The sequence below is a fragment of the Octopus sinensis genome, linkage group LG26 (assembly GCF_006345805.1).
Source record: "Octopus sinensis linkage group LG26, ASM634580v1, whole genome shotgun sequence".
NCBI classification, from domain to species: domain Eukaryota; kingdom Metazoa; phylum Mollusca; class Cephalopoda; order Octopoda; family Octopodidae; genus Octopus; species Octopus sinensis.
Window position 1 is genome coordinate 952,860 of NC_043022.1, and position 19,753 is coordinate 972,612.

The following is a 19,753-nucleotide window of genomic DNA, read 5'->3' on the forward strand; positions in this document are numbered from 1 at the left end:
AGATGGTGCTTTTTACATGACACCGGCACAGAGGCCCGTCGGGGCAGTGCTGGCAACGGCCACGTTCGGAGGGTTCGCTTACGTGCCACCAGCACTGGTATCACAGCTACAATTTCAATTGATGTTGATCGATTTCGGTTTTGATATTCTTTTGTTGATTATAAGGTACAGATGTGAAATGTTACGGCAGGTAAAGGTGATGCCGATGATGGTGAACAATACAACATATTGCTCTTGTTGACAGTGGTGAGGGGGGTATTAAAACCGTGTCATGGCTGACTAAAAAGTTACCTCATTTTCGTGCTGCTTCACTAACCTATTTTACACAGTACAACTTTTCCTCGGTCACTGCACATATTCACCAAACTGTAAGTAGTATATAGTAATTATTATAGAAACACAGGTCGTTGAAATTCTGTCAACATAACGATGAGGTTACAGACCCTCTACTCTCTTCAGCCTTCCGTCTTCCTCCATCTCTGATATATATATATATATATATATATATATATATATATGTAGATGTATATATATATATATATATATTATATATATATATATATATATATGTAGATGTATGTATATATATATATATAGTGTATATGTATGATGTGTATGCATGTGTATACATATATATATATACAGGAATGGCTGTGGTAAGTAGCTTGCTTACCAACCACATGGTTGCAGGTTCAGTCCTGCTGTGCAGCACCTTGGGCAAGTTCTTCTACCATAGTCTCGGGCCTTGTGAGTGGATTTGGTAGACAGAAACTGAAAGAAACCTGTTGTATATTTATATATATGTGTGTGTGTTTGTGTGTCACTGTTTGTCTTCCCCCACCCCAACCATCGCTTGACAACCGATGTTGGTATGTTTACATCCCTATAACTTAACAGTTCAGCAAAAGAGATTGATAGAATAAGTACTAGGCTTACAAAAAATAAATCACCTGGCTTTGGAGAACCTAATTTGCAGAATTCTAGATTACATCACTTCATTCATTCGGAGTTCACCATTTCTACCCCTTAATTGTGAATCCTTACAATTTGTCCGTGACTCTTCCTTCTGAACTTGTCTTCCCTTAGCCCATCTTCTATTCTTCTTCCGTTCTCCTTCCTTTTCCTTTTCTTCACTGTCACCCACACCTACACCTACGCTCACACCTTCTCAAACAAAGGTGGGGCAGTGGTGGTGTGATGTGCAGTCCTATACAGGGAGGAAGCACTCAGTCAGCTTCGAAACCCCCCTCTTTTATCACCTCCCCCCTCCGACCCCACTCCCTCCACCACCCATGACCTCATCACCTCTTCTGCCCTCCCCCCTCATTACCCAAACACCCTGCACCTCCACCATCTATTTTCTTCCCAAAATACACAAACTCCGCAACGCTGCCCCCCCCCCATTGTTTCCGTCTGTAACTGCCCCACAGAACTCATCTCAAAATAGCTTGACCTCATCCTGTCCCTTTTAGTTGTTGCCCTCCCATCCCATATACATGACACCAACCACGCCCTTCATCTCTTCAATTCCTTCTCCTTCACTTCTGAACACTTCACCTTCACCATCAAATCCCTGTATACGGTGATCCCCCACTTTTTCTCCTCCCATCCTTTCCACACCAAAGGGGCCGTCCTCTACTCCCAGTTCCTCTCCCTCCAATGCCTGAGCAGCCGGAACCAGGATTTTGAGAGCCAGTCCCAGTACCTGGCCCGCTTGGTCATGCATCATGAATACCCATCCACCCTTGTCCAAATTGCCCTTACCCACACTTGTCTAATCAATGGCACCACTGCCCTCTCCTTCCCTAACTGAATCCCTTTCCCCTCCTTTTCCACCCCTTTGTCAGGGGATCCTACAGGCCTTCTGTCACCTCCAGCTAGATTCTACCACCCTCTTTATTTTCCCCAACCCACCTTTACCCTCCTTTCAACACACCTGTAACCCACATGATCTACTGGTCCATAGCACCCTCCTCCCTCCATTCTAACCCAACCTGGATCCTTCCCTTGCCCCAGATCCCATTACTACGCCTGGCCTTTCATCACTGACACTACCTCCCTCAGTGGACCCAACCTGCACACCCTCCACATTAGGAACTCCTTCTCTTGCACTTCTTCCAACCTTATTTACTGCATCAGGTGTAATCTCTGCAATGGCCATTTTGCAGTTCAAATATATCCCCAAAATTTGAACGAACCTAAAAATTTTGTTTAATTAATGTTTCTGACTAATTAATTGTTACATATTTATTCTCTTCCAGGAGTTTCCAGTTCTTTCATCAACAATGGCCACTTCATTTTTGGCAACTATTGGAGGTCTTGCCCAAGACCAGGTAAGTAACCATCATCATTGTCATCATCATCATTTAACATGCGTCTCCCATGCTGGCATGAGTTGGATGCTTTGACAGGAGCTGGCAAGTTGGAAGTCTGTGCCAGGCTCCAGTTGTCCATTATGTTATGGTTTCTATGGCTGGAAGCCCTTCCTAATGTCACTTCACAGAATGGACTGGGTGCTTTTCACGTGTGCCTCAATAGTTGCACTTTACATCATCATCATCGTTTAACATTCGTTTTCCATGCTAGCACGGGTTGGACAGTTCGACCGGGGTCTGGGAAGCCAGGAGGCTGCACCAGGCTCTAGTCTGATCTGGCAGAGTTTCTACGGCTGGATGCCCTTCCTAACGCTAACCACTCCGTGAGTGTAGTGGGTGCTTTCTACGTGCCACCGGCACAGGTATCACAACTACAATTTCCAAGGCACTGACACAGATCCTTTCTACATAGCACAGGTGCTTTCTACATGGCACCAGCACAGGTGTTTCTTATGTGGCACCAATACAGGTGCCTTTTAAATGACACCAGTGACCCACAGGGTCGTCAAGTGGCATGCAAGACAAGGACGGAGAAGATGGGTAAAACATTTTAGAAGCATTTCAATGCCGATGTTGTTGTTGTTTTGCTCCAGGTTATCCCTGATCCAATTGATTCTAGGGTCAAAGGTATTCCTTTCATTTTGGGGAGGCTTTTCAACAGACAACCTCTCGCTCTACACTCTCTTAACTCTTCAGCATTTGTCTCACTCTGACAAATGTAATGCTTATTACTTCACATAGCTTTGAATTAATTCTGTGTTGTGTCACAATGTCAAAACTTCAATGATGGCGTGGTTTATTTTTATTATGACTTTGTAGAATATACTCTCTCTTTTACTTGTTTCAGTCATTTGACTGTGGCCATGCTGGAGCATCACCTTTTAGTCAAGCAAATCGACCCCAGGACTTATTTTTTGTAAGCCTAATACTTATTCTATCGGTCTCTTTTGCCGAACCGCTAAGTTAAACACACCAGCATTGGTTGCCAAGTGATGTTAGGGGGGACAAAAACAGACAAAAACAGACACACAACTACACTATTTACACCTGGATAGCTGAATAAGATTGTTGTTTTGTGGGTAATTAATCTCACCTTTACAGATTAAATAACACCATCATCATAATCATCATCATCAATTTATTCACACTGTTTCAATCAGTTTCGTCTCAAATTATCATCGGGTGTCTTATTCCTGGATATGTAACACAAGACCATCGCCGTCATCGTCATCATTGCCATCACCACCATCGTCATCATAACCATCATCGTTTTATCTTCATTGACCGCAACATCAAAAGATGACCCGTGACATACAAAAGATGTGGTAGGGTTACAGCGATCAATAGGAAGAACAATAACAACAAGAATATAACAACTTTGTTTTTGTATTTGGTTTGCAAGATTCTTGATGTGAATCCGGGTGCGGAAACAAATTTTGTAGTGTCTTGGGACGGTCATTACTCCAATAATAAACACACACTGGTTAAGAATCACTTCTTTATTGTTAGTCAACCAGTTAACTCTTTAGCATTTAAACCAGCTATATCCATCCAAAATATTCTACCTGTTTTATGTTAAAACTAGCCAGATCCTACATCTCCAACCTACCCTACAATACCATTGAAATCTCAGAGCTACAAGACAATGATTAATTAATTGAAAACAATATAGATGAATAAGTATTATATTTGACAGAGTAATCTAAATGCTAAAGAGTTGAATCAACCATATTTGGCCCAAATATTTTCCCTGTTTTATGTTCAAACAGACTAGATCTGGCTTCTCACACCTGCCTTACAATGTCATTCTAAAAGCAGGCAATCCACATCATTGAAACCTCGGTGCCACAAGATGATGCATGATTAATTCAAAACAATGTGGATAAATAAGGATTACATTTGATAAGAGTAACCTGAATGCTAAAGGATTAAACCAACCATATCCCATCCAAATATTTGATCCTTCCTTATATTTAAACCAGCCAGATTTGGCTTCTCACACCTACCCTTTATAAACAATCACATCATTGAAATCTCAAAGCTACAAGATAATCCATGAATAATTCAAAACTATGTGAATAAATTAGGGTTTGACAAAATAATCTGAATGCTAAAGGGTTGAATATATTTATTAAGCAATATTGATGATGATGATGCAGTTGAAACTTCATTTTGAAGTTTGGTTTTTCTTGCTCCTGTGGGTCAGTGACGATGGTGATCAAAGTAATGTTCTTTTGCAGGGTGTCAGACGAGCCGAGCGGTTTGTGAACCATTTCATTCTTCCTCACCTTATCGACAAAGACATCAATGACCTGTGGCAGATAGATAATCCTATGGGTCTCTTGAAGTCCATTCTTCTTCAGAACAAGAGAGGACCACCAGAACCAAGGTATTGTAGCCAAAACATCTTCCTTTCTCATCGGATGACCTTCCACCTCTGCCAATCCTTATTTCTAAGCCTGCTTATCCTTGTGTCTCCTGAGCCCTTGGTTTTATGTCCTCTCCCACCACCACCACCACCACCACACATACACTTCACCTTCCCTTCCCCCTTGAACTCCTCCCCTTTCCTTTTAGCTTTGCTTTGAAGCTCTCCCTCTCCAATTCTGCTCTTCCCCTCTTCCCTCCTTTATTGTTCTCCTCCTACCCCAGCTCATACCATGTCTTATTCTCTCAAACTCCTCCCCTTGTCTCCGCCTTTCAAGGTACCATGCTGTGGGACAGAAGTCGGAAACCTGTGGTTGGAAACCAGCTTTCTTGCTACACAGCCTCTGCTTCTCAAAGGATTGTTTGTATGGCAGAGAGTCTGGATTCACTGGGCAATGGTGCTTCACATCTGCCTCAACCAATTCTGTCTGATCTGTGCGAAAGCAATTAGGATAATGATATATACCTATGCATGTATGTATGTGTGTGTTTATGCACTAGCGTGGATAGAGTGTGTGCTGCACAGAGCAGCCCTTCTGTTTGCCAACCCTGGACCCCACAAAAAAACACATTGCCTACAGCAGACCCAATAGTGCTTCTCCTTTAAGACTGCCCCTACCACCCTGCCCCTTAGCTATGCTAATGTGTGTATGTGTGGTGTGTGTGTGTATATATATATATATATATATCTGCACCAGACTCTAGTCTGGTTTGGCGTGGTTTCTACAGCTGGATGCTCTTCCTAATGCCAACCACTCCAAGAGTGTAATGGGTGCTTTTTACATGCTACTGGCACAGGTGCCATTTGCGTGACGACTGCAATTTCACTTGGTTTGATTGGTCTTCTTCTCAAGCGCGACATAATAACAAAGGTCTCGGTCATTCCTCATTGCCTCCATATATATATATATATATATAGTTGGAATTTACAAAGAAACAAGATGAAAACAAGTGTGTAAACAACAAATAGGTATGTTAGTTTAACGCTTGAGAAGGTGATATATATATATATATAGATAGATATATATATATTGTAAGAAGTCAAAGGAATGTAAATATCAAGACAGTTATCTATAAAGTACTCAGTGTTAAACAAACTTGGTCAACTGTATCCAACCATCAGACACCAATAAACGGAAGTAGAATTAACATTTTCAGATATATTAATTTGACTAATATTTTTATGTATCTAAATATGTTGACACAACGGAAACAATTGTCCGTATCGTTTTTCTCCATTCTTATTTCTGTTGCGTCATCATCGTTTAAGATCCGTTTTCCATGCTGTAATGGATTGAATGGTTTGACTGAGGACTGGTGAGCCAGGAGGCTGCACCAGGCTCCAACCTGATCTGGCACAGTTTCTACAGCCAGATGCCCTTCTTAAGACCAACCACTCTGTGAGTGTAGTGGGTTCTTTTTACATGCTACTGGCACAGGTGCCAGTCAGGTGGCACTGGTATCAGCTATGCTTGAATGGTGCTTTTTACATGCCACTGGCACAGGTGCCAGTCAGGCAGCACTGACATCAGCCATGACTACGATTCCACTTGGCTCAACAGGTCTTCTCAAGCACAGCATATTGCCCGACGAGTGGAGGGTACTTTTAACTGGGCCAGTTGTGCAACACTAGCATTGACCACAGCTACAATGTCATATGTGCACACTAACACTGCACATCCAACGGTGCACACGAGCTTCATTACTTTCGAGCCATCATGTATCCTCTGCATTCACAGCCCATGTTGCACTGCCATGTAGCATGGCTGTTCATGCTCCATGTTTGTTTTAGCATGGTTTCTACAGCCGGATGCCCTTCCAGATGCCAACTATTCTACAGAGTGTACCGGGTGCTTTGATGCAGCACCAGCAACAGAGCATTTTCAGGGCACAGGTGTTGGCACTTTTTATGTGGCACCAGCACTCACAAGCCTGCAAGATTAGGGATGCTCGGCTGAATGGACTGGAGCAGTGTGAAATGAAATGTTTTGCTCAAGAACACAACGTGTTGCTCCATCCAGGAATTGAACCCACAATCTTACAATCATGAGTTCACCAACCTAACCACTAAGCCACATGACTCCACTGCTCCTCAATGCCGTAGCTGCACTAATTAGACGAGTCATTTACGTAGCATTATTCATTATCATTGGAGCATTGAGAGTAAATTTCTTTTTTAAAGCACAGTCTAATTAACACACGGAAACATCGTTAACTACCGTTAAAAAATGTTTTGAAAATAAATGACTCAGGGATATTTTTATGTACAAACAAATCCCTCCTCCCACCACCCCCATTGCCAGAAAACATGAAGAGATAGTGGAGGAGGAGGAGGAGGAGGGCTCTAAGATACTGGACTGGAAAAGTAACCTCAGCATTGATTTAACATCAAAAGTCTATCCTGTACTTTCAGGTTCAATCCCTCAGCTCAGCACCTTGTGTAAGTGGAATATAAAATATTCACAGATTCACATGTACATGCGTGCACACATATTATACCTTTTATCTTTTACTCATTTCCATCATTAGACTGCGGCCATGCTGGGGCACCGCCTTGAAAAATTTCAGTCCAGTGAACCAATGCCCAATACTTATTCTATCAGTCACTTTTGCTGAACCAATAGGTTACAGGGATGTAAACACACCAACACCAGTTGGTCAAGCAGAGGAGTGCACCCAACACCACTGCCTGTTTTGCCATGGTTTTTATGGCTGCATGCCCTTCCTACACCAACCACTTGACAGAGTGTCCTGGGTGCTTTTTATGTGGCACCAGCACTGGAAGGGTCTGTTTTAGCTAGGTTTGCAATGTTTTACCAAAAAGGAGAATTATAATTGTCATTAAATGTGACCAGGGTGTTAGGAAACACCTACATTGCTAGAAAGAAGAGCTAAACCACTCTACTACTGCAGTTAATGCACATGAATGAAAACATATGCACTAACAGGGACCATAACTGTCCCTGTTAACTACAAGATTAGAGCGGTTTAGCTCTTATTTCTAGCAATATAGGTGTTATCTAACACCCTAGTCACATTTAGTGAGAATTATCTATATATATATATATGGGTGTGTGTGTATCATCATCATCATCATCATTTAACATCTTTTGTCCATGCTGGCATGGGTTGGACGGTTTGATCAGGGCTGAGAGGCTGCACCAGACTCCACTTTGATTTGGCATGGTTTCTACAGCTGGATGCCCTTCCTGATGCCAACCAACCACTCCAAAAACATAATAGGTGCTTTTTACATGCGACCAGTACAGGTGTCATTCACATTACACCGGTTGTTTTGAATTAATCCTGTATTATCTCATGAGATAATATTGAGATTTCCGTGTTGCGATTGTTTTTTTTAGAGTGACATTGCAGGGTAGGTATAAGAAGCCAAATCTGGTTGGTTTGATCGTAAAATATTCAGAGTATTTGGGCTAAATGCCTGCTAGCTCAAAATTAATGGATTATCTATTCCCAAGTCATCAACCAAAGGATTAATAGTTCACAACCCATTTACAGTACCCTTGAGCATTTAAACCAGCCATATCCACCCCAAATATTCTATTTTACGATCAAACCGATCAGATTTGGCCTCTCATACCTCCCCTGCAATGTCACTCTAAAAACAAACCATAATAATAATAAAGATTTTATTTATTTATGCGCCCTTTTTCAAGCCTAGCCAGGCTCATGGACCCAGTTTCCCAGTTTCTGTGACGTATGTGTTCCCCCCCAGCTGGACAGGACGCCAGTTCATCGCAACGTTACTCAAGAAACAGGAAGAAAGAGTGAGGGAAAGTTAAGGCAAAAGAGTACAACAGGGGTCGCCACCACCCCTTGCCAGAGCCTCGTGGAGCTTTAGGTGTTTTTGCTCAATAAACACACACAACGCCCGGTCTGAGAATCGAAACCGCAATCCTCTGACTGCGAGTCTGCTGCCCTAACCACTGGGCCATTGCACCTCCACAATAATAAAGACATTTCAAGAAAATATCCCAGAGACCCAGTCCACTCAACTGTAGACATGTACCATGGGAAAGATATAGTTTCTTTTGACTAGGTTCTGGGGTCTGTATTTTCACAGGAGTTGGATCTCTTGTTGCCCTGAGTACATGAAGGGCAAAATCAATTCTGGTCATATCTGAACTCAAAACTTCAAAGAGCGTCATCATCATTGTCATCGTTGTTTAATGACCACTTTCCCATGCATGGGTTAGGCGGAAATTGCTGGGGTAGATTTCCTGGGACCAGATGCCATCTCTGTTGCCAACCCTCACTTTGTTTCCAAGTAATGGAATATTTCCCCCAAGATCTGACACCTTTCTACAGAATGAGTGACACTCAGTTACAACCGTCACATCGCGTCAAGGTAAAGAGACAGTAACACACACAGGTATGTACATACATGCATACAGACATATATATATAGACACAGGAGTGGCTATGTGGTAAGTAGTTTGCTTACCAACCACATGGTTCTGGGTTCAGTCCCAATCTATGGTATCTTGGGCAAGTGTCTTTTACTATAGCCTCTAGCTGACCAAAGCCTTGTGAGTGGATTTGGCAGACGGAAACTGGAAGAAGCCCATCATATGTATATATATATGTGTGTGTGTGTGTATATTTTTGAGTGTCTGCGTTTTTCCCCCTACCTTCACTTGACGAATGTTGGTGTGTTTACATCCCAATAACTTTGTGCTTCAGCAAAAGAGACCGATAAAATAAGTACTAGGCTTACAAAGAATAAGAATAATATATATATGTATGTATGTATGTATGAATGAAAGAGGCATTAAATACTAAAAAAAACATACATGGAGGACAGACCCAGAAGGACCCTAATTCTTGTTCAGTTATCAACCGAAAAATTAATACTCAGTTTCATGCCCTTAATGAAACTGTGTATTAACATTTGGGTTGATAACTGAAGAAGGATTAGGGCCCTTCTGTCTGCCCTATCTGTACGTTTTTTAGTATTTAATGCATTTTTCATTTATTGAGTAACTGAATGCCACACATCCCGACATTTGTGAACAATAAGTTTGTGTGTTTGTGTGTGTGAAGGCGCATGGCTCAATAGTTAAGGTATTGCACTTACGATTGTGGGTTCGATTCCCAGACCAGGTATTGCATTGTGTTCTGGAGCAAAGCACTTCATTTCAGGTTGTTCTGTGATCATTTCGTCATCTGACATGTGGCACCTGTACAGGTAATGTCAATATGATGGCAGGAGTGAGCTTCTGTGGACACAAACATTTGCATTTACAATAAAAGAAATATATACAAATTATAAAAATAATTTTTAAAATATACAGTACTGTTTCTACTTTACAGATTTTCACCTGTTGCAGGCAGGGTTTTGGAATGTAACACCTGGAATAGTCAAGGGATGGATTACTGTGTGTGTGTGTATGTGTGTATACATACATATATATATATATATATATACACACACACACACACACATGGCAGATTTCTTTCAGTTTTCTTCTACCAAATCTACTCAGTGATCAGTTCAGAGCTATAGTAGAAAACACTTGCCCAAGGTGCAGCACAATGAGACTGAACCCAGATCCATGTGATTGAGAAGCAAACCTGTAACCCCACGGCCATACCTGTGCCTAATCACTATATTTAAGTCTGGTCATTTTCATTGTGACACTCACCTGGATATCAAAATGAAGTTGCTTGCTGTCTTTGTTATGGAGAGTTTACCTTTATACTCAATTCTCCATTGCTGAGTAATTGAATGGATGAGTAATTTCAATGTACTCAGCTGAATTATACTCATTGGTTTCATTCATAAGTGTTCTAATTGTTTGATCAACAACACTTACCGACCTGGAATTTGGCTGCTATTTCTAGCAAATCTAGCTACTGAATATAGGCTCTCAGAGTCAAGTTTGGTGATTGAATATACCTTCTCCCTGCTTCAGTTCCTTAAAACAAATTGGTTGCCCTTATTCATTTCTTCCTTAACCCTTTAGCATTCATTCAGGCCAGATCTGACCTCTTACACCTACCCTACAATGTCACACTAAGCATAGAAAATCACTAAGCTATGATGTAAAACCCATCAACAGATGTGTAGTGCTCACTATTAAATGGTGTTTTACTATAAACACCAATCATTCCACCTATAAAGCAAGCTACAGTAAGGCAGCCACACAATTTTGTAACAGTGTTATTTCTATGTACAGGATAACAGAGTACCTTGACTCACAAATGTTGTCTTGTTGTTCGGGAAATACTAGGGTCAACTTCTATACGGGGTCAATGGAAAATACCCAATTTTTTGCCCCAAAATAGGGGCTTGACTTTTACATGAGATCAACTGTTACTCGAACATGTACATTATATATATATATATACGAGCAAAACGCCCTCCATCCAATGGACGGTGCTGAGTTGTCAAACATTTAAACCAAATTTTCTCAAAGCAACTTGTCCGACCGTCCCATAGGCCTCCCCTTTGAGAAACACTGATTTAACCTAAATTTGAGACATCTTGCATTTTTCTCGCGTACGCGTGGTATCGATCGCAACAGCTTTATGTACTTGCGCATACAAATGCACATTCCCATGGCTTTATCGATCGCATTCTCACCTGGAATCGATTTTTGTAATTTTTTCAAGACTTATACACACCCTGACACCGTTGGTATCTACATATCAAATTTGAGCGCAATCAGATGGAGGATGCCCAAGATCCTAGAAGACACACAGACAGACGGAACGGGTTTTATATAATAGATATATGTATGCATGTTTGTATGTATGTACATATGTATCATCATCATCATCATCATTCAACATCTGTTGTCCGTGCTGGCATGGGTTGGATGGTTTGACCAGGGCTGGTAAGCTGAGGGGCTGCACCAGACTCCAGTCTGATTCGGCATGGTTTTCTATGGCTGGATGCCTTTCCTAACGCTAACCAGTCCAATGTGGATAAATAAGCATTACATTGCATTACATTGGATGGAATAATCTAAATGCTAAGCAGTTAAGTTAAAATAAAACCTCATGAATTTCTATTTCAGACTCATCCACCAGTCAGCCTCACAGACAATTATGTCTCTCTACTGGGTGGCCATCTATAGTGACAAAGAGATGATTGGCAAAGGTAAGCAACTCGTTATCTACCTATCTGATTGTTTCTCTGTCTGTCTGTATATCATCATCATCACCATCATCATCATTTTATTGTCCACTTTCCCATGCTTGCATAAAAATAAAGTTACCTTATGTTGACTCATAAAGGCCAGTTTCATGGCCCTTAATTCCCCACTTTGACTGCAGGTGGGGGACACTAGTCCATCGCAGGATTACTTAGTTTTTGAGCAAAAATGAAATGAAGTGTCTTGCTCAAGAACACAATGCATCACCTCGTCCAAGAATTGAAACCACAATCTCACGATAATGAGTCTGACACCCTAACCACTAAACCACACGCCCCCACTCCATGCTTGCATGCATCATACAGAATTTGTTGAGGCAGACTTTTGACAGCCGGATGCCCTCCCTATCACCTGCCCTCACTTGTTTCCAGTCGAAGTAATATCCCCCCCCCTTCCTTGGTCAGGCACATTTTTCACTGAAGACTGGAAACAAACAACACTGCTTGTATAACAGTGAAGCTTCTTTACAATCATCATGTGATGCTAAGACAAGGGTGCCCTGTTTGATCAGAGCTGACCTCAGCTTAACATTTTAGTCATATCCAGCCTAAGTAATCATCCTGGTTTATCTTCAACCTCGCCAGATCTGGCCTGTCACACTTACTCTACAATATTATTCTTAATATAAGCAAACACGTCATTGAACTCTCAAAGCTACAAAGTGATGCATGACAAATTCAAATCAGTGCGAATAAATAGGCATTACATTTGACAGAGAAATGATAACTGAAGAGAAAATGAACCAACGAAAGAACCATTTTCTATTCAATCAACCAGCTAGAAATAGCAGCTAAGTATTACTGAAATCATATCCTAACATCTAAAAAATTTTTTTAAAAAAAGGCTACATTGAATGAAGTAATTCTACCTGCATTATGTTTGAGTAAAAGCCGAGATGGAATGTAATTTGACCAAAAGGTCTGCTTGATCTGACATGACCTGGGGTTAAATGACAACTTTAGAAAGAAGATGGTGGTGGTGGTGGTGGTAACAACAGCAACAGTAGTAGTATTTCATTGGTGGTGGCCATGGTGGTTAGGATTGGTGATGTACTTTTCTGATGAGGATGGTTTGTGCGAATTTTTTTAATCTTGATTCTTGTTTTACTTTTCTGGGGAAGTTTTTTGGGTTGCCCCCCTCCCCTTTGTGAGCAGAAGGTAAAACATTTGGTTGGCAGCAAGAGTGGGTGTAACGAGTATGATTGTAGATGCAGAGGGTTTCATCTTGGCATTGGGGTAGGGCTTTGGGGTGCAGTGAGTGAAGGAAGGTCGAGCGAGGGTGGCGTTTACCAGGTTGGGTCGATGATGGTGTCATTGTTGTTGGCGTTACATCATCATCATCATCATGTTGGTCATGAGTGGTCTATGCTGGAATGATGATGATCTAACGTAGGTGTGTGTAAGAGACGTGGGGGCACGGGCATCATGTGATGCAATCTTAGATGATTGAACCAGTGGGGGGGGTGGAGGAGGGGAGAAAATACTATAACAGCTTTTGTGTGGTGGTGGTGGTGGTTGATTGGCTGTGGTAGAAGTAGCAGCGGCGATGGTGGTGGTGGTGCTGGTGCTAGCAACAGAGGGTGATGATGTTGGTGGTGGTGGTGGTGATTAGATAACTCACTTCCTCATCCACAGTCTCCTCCTCCTCCTCTTCCTTCCCCCAGCCCCACCTCCTTTCCTCTGTCTGAAAATGCCTTTTGAGCTGCTGGCAATTTTGTATAAAGGCCAAGTCTATTATTCATACACACACACACACACATATATATATATATATATATACATAAACATACATACATATATATGTGTGTGTGTGTCTATATATCTATATATATACCTGTAAATTGCTTTTAAATGGCAACTGTATGCTACCTTCCTCCTCAACAACATCATCATCATCGTTATCTTCCTCATCATTTAACGCAAATGACTGCCTTATCAAATACATCACTGCATACAAGCGGCAGGTGGTGAGTGAAATGCAGTGGGGGGGGGAGTGATTGAAATGTTGCCCAATTGCTCAGGTGGAGGCAGGGGGATGCCAAACGGCAAGCAACAGTGGCTATGGTGGTGGTGGTGTAGAAAGGTCATTAAACTGTTTGTATGGTAAACAAAGGTCAACTTGCACAGGTAATGAACATGGTGGTTTTTTTTTCTTAATTTTTATTCTTTCTCTCCACATCTCCTTCTCTCTCTCTCCTCTCATTCTTTTATTTGTTTCGGTCATTTGACTGTGGCCATGCTGGAGCACCGCTTTGAAGGATTTCAGTCGAACAGTTCGAGCCTAGGATTTTATCATTTTTAAGCCAGGCACATATTCTATCGGTCTCTATTGCCAAACCACTAAGTTACAAGGACATAAACACACCAACACCGGTTGTCAAGTAGTGGTGGGGAGACAAACACAGACACAAAGATACACACACGCACACAAATATATACACACATATACATATATATGATGGGCTTCTTTCAGTTTCCGTCTACCAAATCCACTCACAAGGCTTTGGTCAGCCCAAGGCTATAGAAGAAGACACTTGCCCAAGGTGCCACGCAGTGGGACTGAACCCGGAGCCATGTGGTTAGGAAGAAAGCTTCTTACACCATACTTACTTATTGAAACGAAATAAGTACCGGGTTTGATTTATTTCCATAAACCCCTCAAGGGAGTGCCCCAGCCTGGCCATGGCTACAGTCCAAAGATGAAAACAAGGGAGAGGGGAAACAATTGGCAACATAATCAGCAATGGAGGAGGGTGTCTTGAAAGTATGGTAAGCCATAATGAGAATAGGGTCCCAAAGGGGCTCATGGTGCAGTTAACCCTTGCTGCACAGGAATTAAATATATACTCAGTTCCATGCATGTATACTAGAAACTGAAAAACCTGTCATATATATATATATACACAACAGCTTCTTTCAGTTTCCATCTACCAGATCCACTCACAAGGCCTTGGTTGACACTTGCCCAAGATGTCATGCAGTGGGATTGAACCTGGAACCATGTGGTTGGTAAGCAAACTACTTACCACACAGCCACTCCTGTGCCTATATATATATATATATATATATATATAGTAGTCCCTCAACTATCATGGGTGTTACATCCCAAAACCACCCCGCAATAGATGAAAATCCGTGAAATAGAAACAGTACTGTACTGTATATTTTTTCTAATTATTTATATAATTTGTATTTATTATTTTAGAATAAATGCAAAACAACACCACAAAGTATGGCCACAGTCAAATGACTGAAACAAGTAAAAGAGTAAAAAGAGTACAGAGTAAAGGAATCGGCATCACCTTAAATAATAAACCACGATATGGCAAGGGATTGCTGTATATCATGTTTTCTTTTAAGTCTGCCTAGCTTAAGGTAGCTGCATCTTCATACTAGTAACCACATGATGTGATCAAACTGGGGTACCACATATAAACACATACACACACAAACACAGCCCTTTTCTCTCAAAGATGAGCCAATCAATAGTTTTTTTTTTAGCATGTGAAAGAGGTGCTTCTCCCTGTAGAATCCCTGGAAGCCAATCTCTCTTCCTTGCATGCATTTCTTGCTCAGGTTTTTGTCTAACGGAACAGTTTTGCTTTCCCCCCCTCCCCCCTTATCCAAGTAAAACAAGTTACAAGTTCTTTTCACTGGAATCTAACAGCCTACATTTGATTAGTCAAGTACTCAAAGGTCAAAGAGCTACAGTTACAGTTATGACATGCCCTCGCTCTCTCCTCAAGCTGTATTAGAAAACAAAGGTTAACACTGTTGATGTTTTTGGGATATATATATAAGTACACACAGGTTATAAACAAGTACACACCCACAAAAGAGCGAAAGAGCAAACCAGGTTCATTGACACCCAGGTTGCCTGGTGCCACTGACAAAGAACAGATGTTAAAACAATGAGGACTGTAAGAACACAATGGTTGGCTTACAATAGAGTAAACTCCAATGTAAAATGAATTGGGTGGTAAGCGGGTGTACTGTAGTTCATCTTTGACACTACAGCAGTGGTTGGGGGTGGCACTGGATGTGGTGGTGGTGGTAATTTTCTACTTGTTTCAATCATTGGACTGTGGTCATGCTGGAGCACTGCCTTGATGTGTTTTAGTCAGACAAATCAAACCCAGTGGGGGAGGGGGTTCCCTTTTCTCTTTCTTTCTTTCTCTCTCTCTCTCTCTCTCTCTCTCTCTCTCTCACATTTTCTTTTCTTGTTCTGCAGCTCCTGGGGAGACGGTCACAATTGCTGAAGAGATGGCTTCCAGAGAATGCCTGAGACAATTAATGAAGACTTCACTGCACCAAAAGCCCCTCCTCCTGGGCCCTGCTGCCCAAGGTTTACAACTGGACTACAACAGAGTCAACCTCAGCATCCAAAGTCTAGAACAGACAACAGAGAAACAAAAAGCCTTGGCCTAAGATCCTACAAGACACTTTCTCCTCTTTGTCGTTGGGTTTTGGTTGCCATGGAGACGATGAACATTCCTGGTTAACTGACTGGAGTCTGTCTGTGTGTCAGCCTGATTAATAGAAGCTGTGTCTTTGTGATTGATTGTTATTGTTAGTCAAACATCTGCTAATGGCAAGGAGATATTGTCATGCGATGGCTTCCTTCATCTTTTAGTCATTTACCATCCCAAGTCCTTCAGGCCTCTCCTCAGGATTTAACCCTCACCCCAGTTTTCCCTCCTCCCTCCCCAAATGCATGTGAACACAATAAGAGATTGGACCATCACACAGAATCTGTGCCAGATTGTTGACCTTGCTGTTCCATTTCTCTTTGAAAGCTCACCAATTAAAAAGGTGTCGACAGGTGAGAGGAATATTAAGTCACCAAGCAGGTGACACAGGTGTAAACCAACAGTGAGCATCAGGACAGAGATTAGGAACGAACCGTTAGGATTTTCACATATGCAGTAATTAGACACTGTAAACACAAATTTGAAAGAGAAAGGACCTCACATCCAGGGACAGCTTTCAAATCAAGCATCTAATGCCTGCCTGAGAAACCCAGAAACCCATTTTGTAGTTCCATACTCCTTTCTGTTTCAAGTTGGTCATATATATATATATATATATATATATAATATATATATATATATATATATATATATATAAACACATATATGCATATATATATATATATACACACACACACACACACACACATAGGTACGGCATTGATTTTTCCTGAAAACTGAATTTTTTTCAATCCAGGGGTGGTCACCTTCATCAACACACTCTAAATTAAATAAATATTAAATTTACTTAATTAACTAAAATACAGGTACCCATACATTAGTGTTAATTAATGCAAATTATAAGAGGTTCCAAACTGTCAGTCTCCAGAAGATCCGTGTTGCACCTGTGTGTGTGTGTGTGTTTTTGCACATACATACAAAGGCAAATGTATGTCTGTGTGTATATATTTAACCTGTATTAAAACTGCAATGTTTCGTTTTTTCTTCCTTGTTGTTGGTTGTTTGTTCTTTAGACTCTCTCTCTCTCTCTCTCTCTCCAAACATGTTTCCTTGTTGCAATGTTTGGATTATAAGACAACCCCCACGCCACCGTGCCATTAAATTCTTCCTGCTTGTACGTCTCTATGGAATTCATACATCCTGCCTCATTGAAGTAAACCGTCCTGTATTATAACAGAGCTTGTTAGCAACACAGTATAAAGCCGCCCACCAATTTCTGACAGGTAAACAGAAACTGAAAGAAGCCTTATATATATCTGTATATAACAGGATGATGGGGAGAAAAAACGGTTTTAGTTGCAAATTACATCTGGTCCAGTGCCTGATACCAGCTAAATGTGGCTGAGTTTTCCTTCTTATATCATTACTTAAAATTATTGTGTAGAATAACTGTATTAATATGACTGAGCGACAGCTGTGTGTCTCTGTTTTCTCATGTAGAAGGCTCTTAAGCACTGCCGGGTTCCTTTGAGTTACCTCTCTTCTATATGCTATCCATAATCCCTATCTTTCTTTATCAAGTAGCAGTTATATATATATATGTATATGTGTGTGTGTGTGTATATATCATCATCATCATCGTTTAACATCCGCTTGCCATGCTAGCATGGGTTGGACGATTTTGACTGGGGGGCAGGCGAACCAGATGGATGCCCTTCCTAACGCCAACCACTCCAAGAGTGCAGTGGGTGCTTTTTAGGTGCCACCGGCACGGGGGCCAGTCAATCCCTCCCATAACTTAGTTTCTACCTTCATCCTAGTATTTAACTGCTAATTAACCAATCCAGTGGGGTTGGGTAGCATCTGTATTATTAGTTACCCTACTAAAAATTAAGAATAAGGGTTAAACCTCATTAAAATCACAGAGCACATTGCCCAATATAGTCCAAGATACACTATGTTTGAAATGAAAGACTGAGACAGTCACAACTCCATCACCAGATTCCTTTGAGTTGAAGTCTGCTGAATCAAAGCTGGTCTTGTCGCTCAGCTATTCCTTGTTTCAGCCATTAGACTGTGGCCAGGCTGGGGCACCGCCATCAAGAATTTTTAGTTGAATGAGTCAACCCCAGAACTTTTTTTTTTTAAACCTGGTACTTATTCTCTCAATCTTTTGAACTGTTAAGTTACAGGGATTGTAAACACACCAACACCGGTTGTCAAGTATTGTGGAGGTGGAAGGAGAAACAGACACACACACACATATATATATACACACATTCTGACTGGATCCCACGTGCTGATGGCATGTAAAAAGCACCAACCGAACATAGCCGATGCCAGTACCCCATTACTGGCACGTAAGAAGCACTATCCAAATGTGATCGATGCCAGGCCTGCCCGACCGGCTATTGTGCCGGTGGCACGTAAAAAGCACCCATTACACTCCCGGAGTGGTTGGCATCAGGAAGGGCATCCAGCTGTAGAAACATTGCCAGATCAGATGGCGGCTGGGGCAGCCGCTGGCTCTCCAGACCTTAGTCAAACTGTCCAACCCATGCCAGCATGGAAAGTGGACATTAAACGATGATGATGACGATAGGCTTCTTTCAGTTTCCATCTACCAAATCCACACACAAGTCTTTGACTAGCCTGAAGCTTATAGTTAAAAACACTTGCCCATGGTGCCACGCAGTGGGACTGAACTTAGAAACCTGTGATTGGAAAGCAAGCTTCTTACCACACAGCCACGCCTAAGCCTGTGCTTATAAAACAAGGAAATCTGAAAAAAATTTTGTCAATATTTAAAGGGAATTTTAAAGCAAACAATGGAAAGAAAGAGATTTTCTTTGTTGTTTTGAGGTGGTGGTGTTTTCTAATCAGCGTCCGGGTTCCAGATTGTTATGACTACAATCCTCTCAGGCTGTTATTTCAATAATCCTTGAGTCAAGTATGTTAAGTATTAAATATCTGTCTTAGTTGTTGAAATATTGGCAGAAACTGGTTTAGCACTTGGGCTTTAATTATTTGACAGAAATTTTACTCCTTTAATTTTGAGTACTTCCAGGATATCATATATATATATATATGTTTGTTTGTGTGCGTGTGTGTATGTATATATATATATATATATGTTTGTATGTGTATGTATATATATGTTTGTGTGTGTGTATATATATATATATTTTTTTGTGTATATGTGTATATATGTGTGTGTGTATCTCTAAATTTATGTGTGTGTATATAAATTTATATATATATCTGTATATTTATATGTGTGTATGCATGTATATGTGCATGTGTATATATGTGTGTGCGTATGTACATACATTATATACACT

The 19,753-nt window shown here is 41.2% G+C and overlaps 1 protein-coding gene across 1 annotated transcript in view; it reads left to right on the forward strand.

Annotated features, from left to right (window-relative positions):
- Window positions 1-17,458, forward strand: part of LOC115224879 (39S ribosomal protein L44, mitochondrial) — a 46,415-nt gene extending 28,957 nt beyond the window's left edge. The window contains exons 7-10 of the mRNA XM_029795832.2: window positions 2,262-2,333; window positions 4,616-4,764; window positions 11,846-11,928; window positions 16,214-17,458. Of these exons, the coding sequence (XP_029651692.2) occupies window positions 2,262-2,333; window positions 4,616-4,764; window positions 11,846-11,928; window positions 16,214-16,410 (501 nt within the window). The 3' untranslated portion in view covers window positions 16,411-17,458. The remainder of the gene's footprint in view (window positions 1-2,261; window positions 2,334-4,615; window positions 4,765-11,845; window positions 11,929-16,213) is intronic.
- Window positions 17,459-19,753: the final 2,295 nt, after the last annotated feature.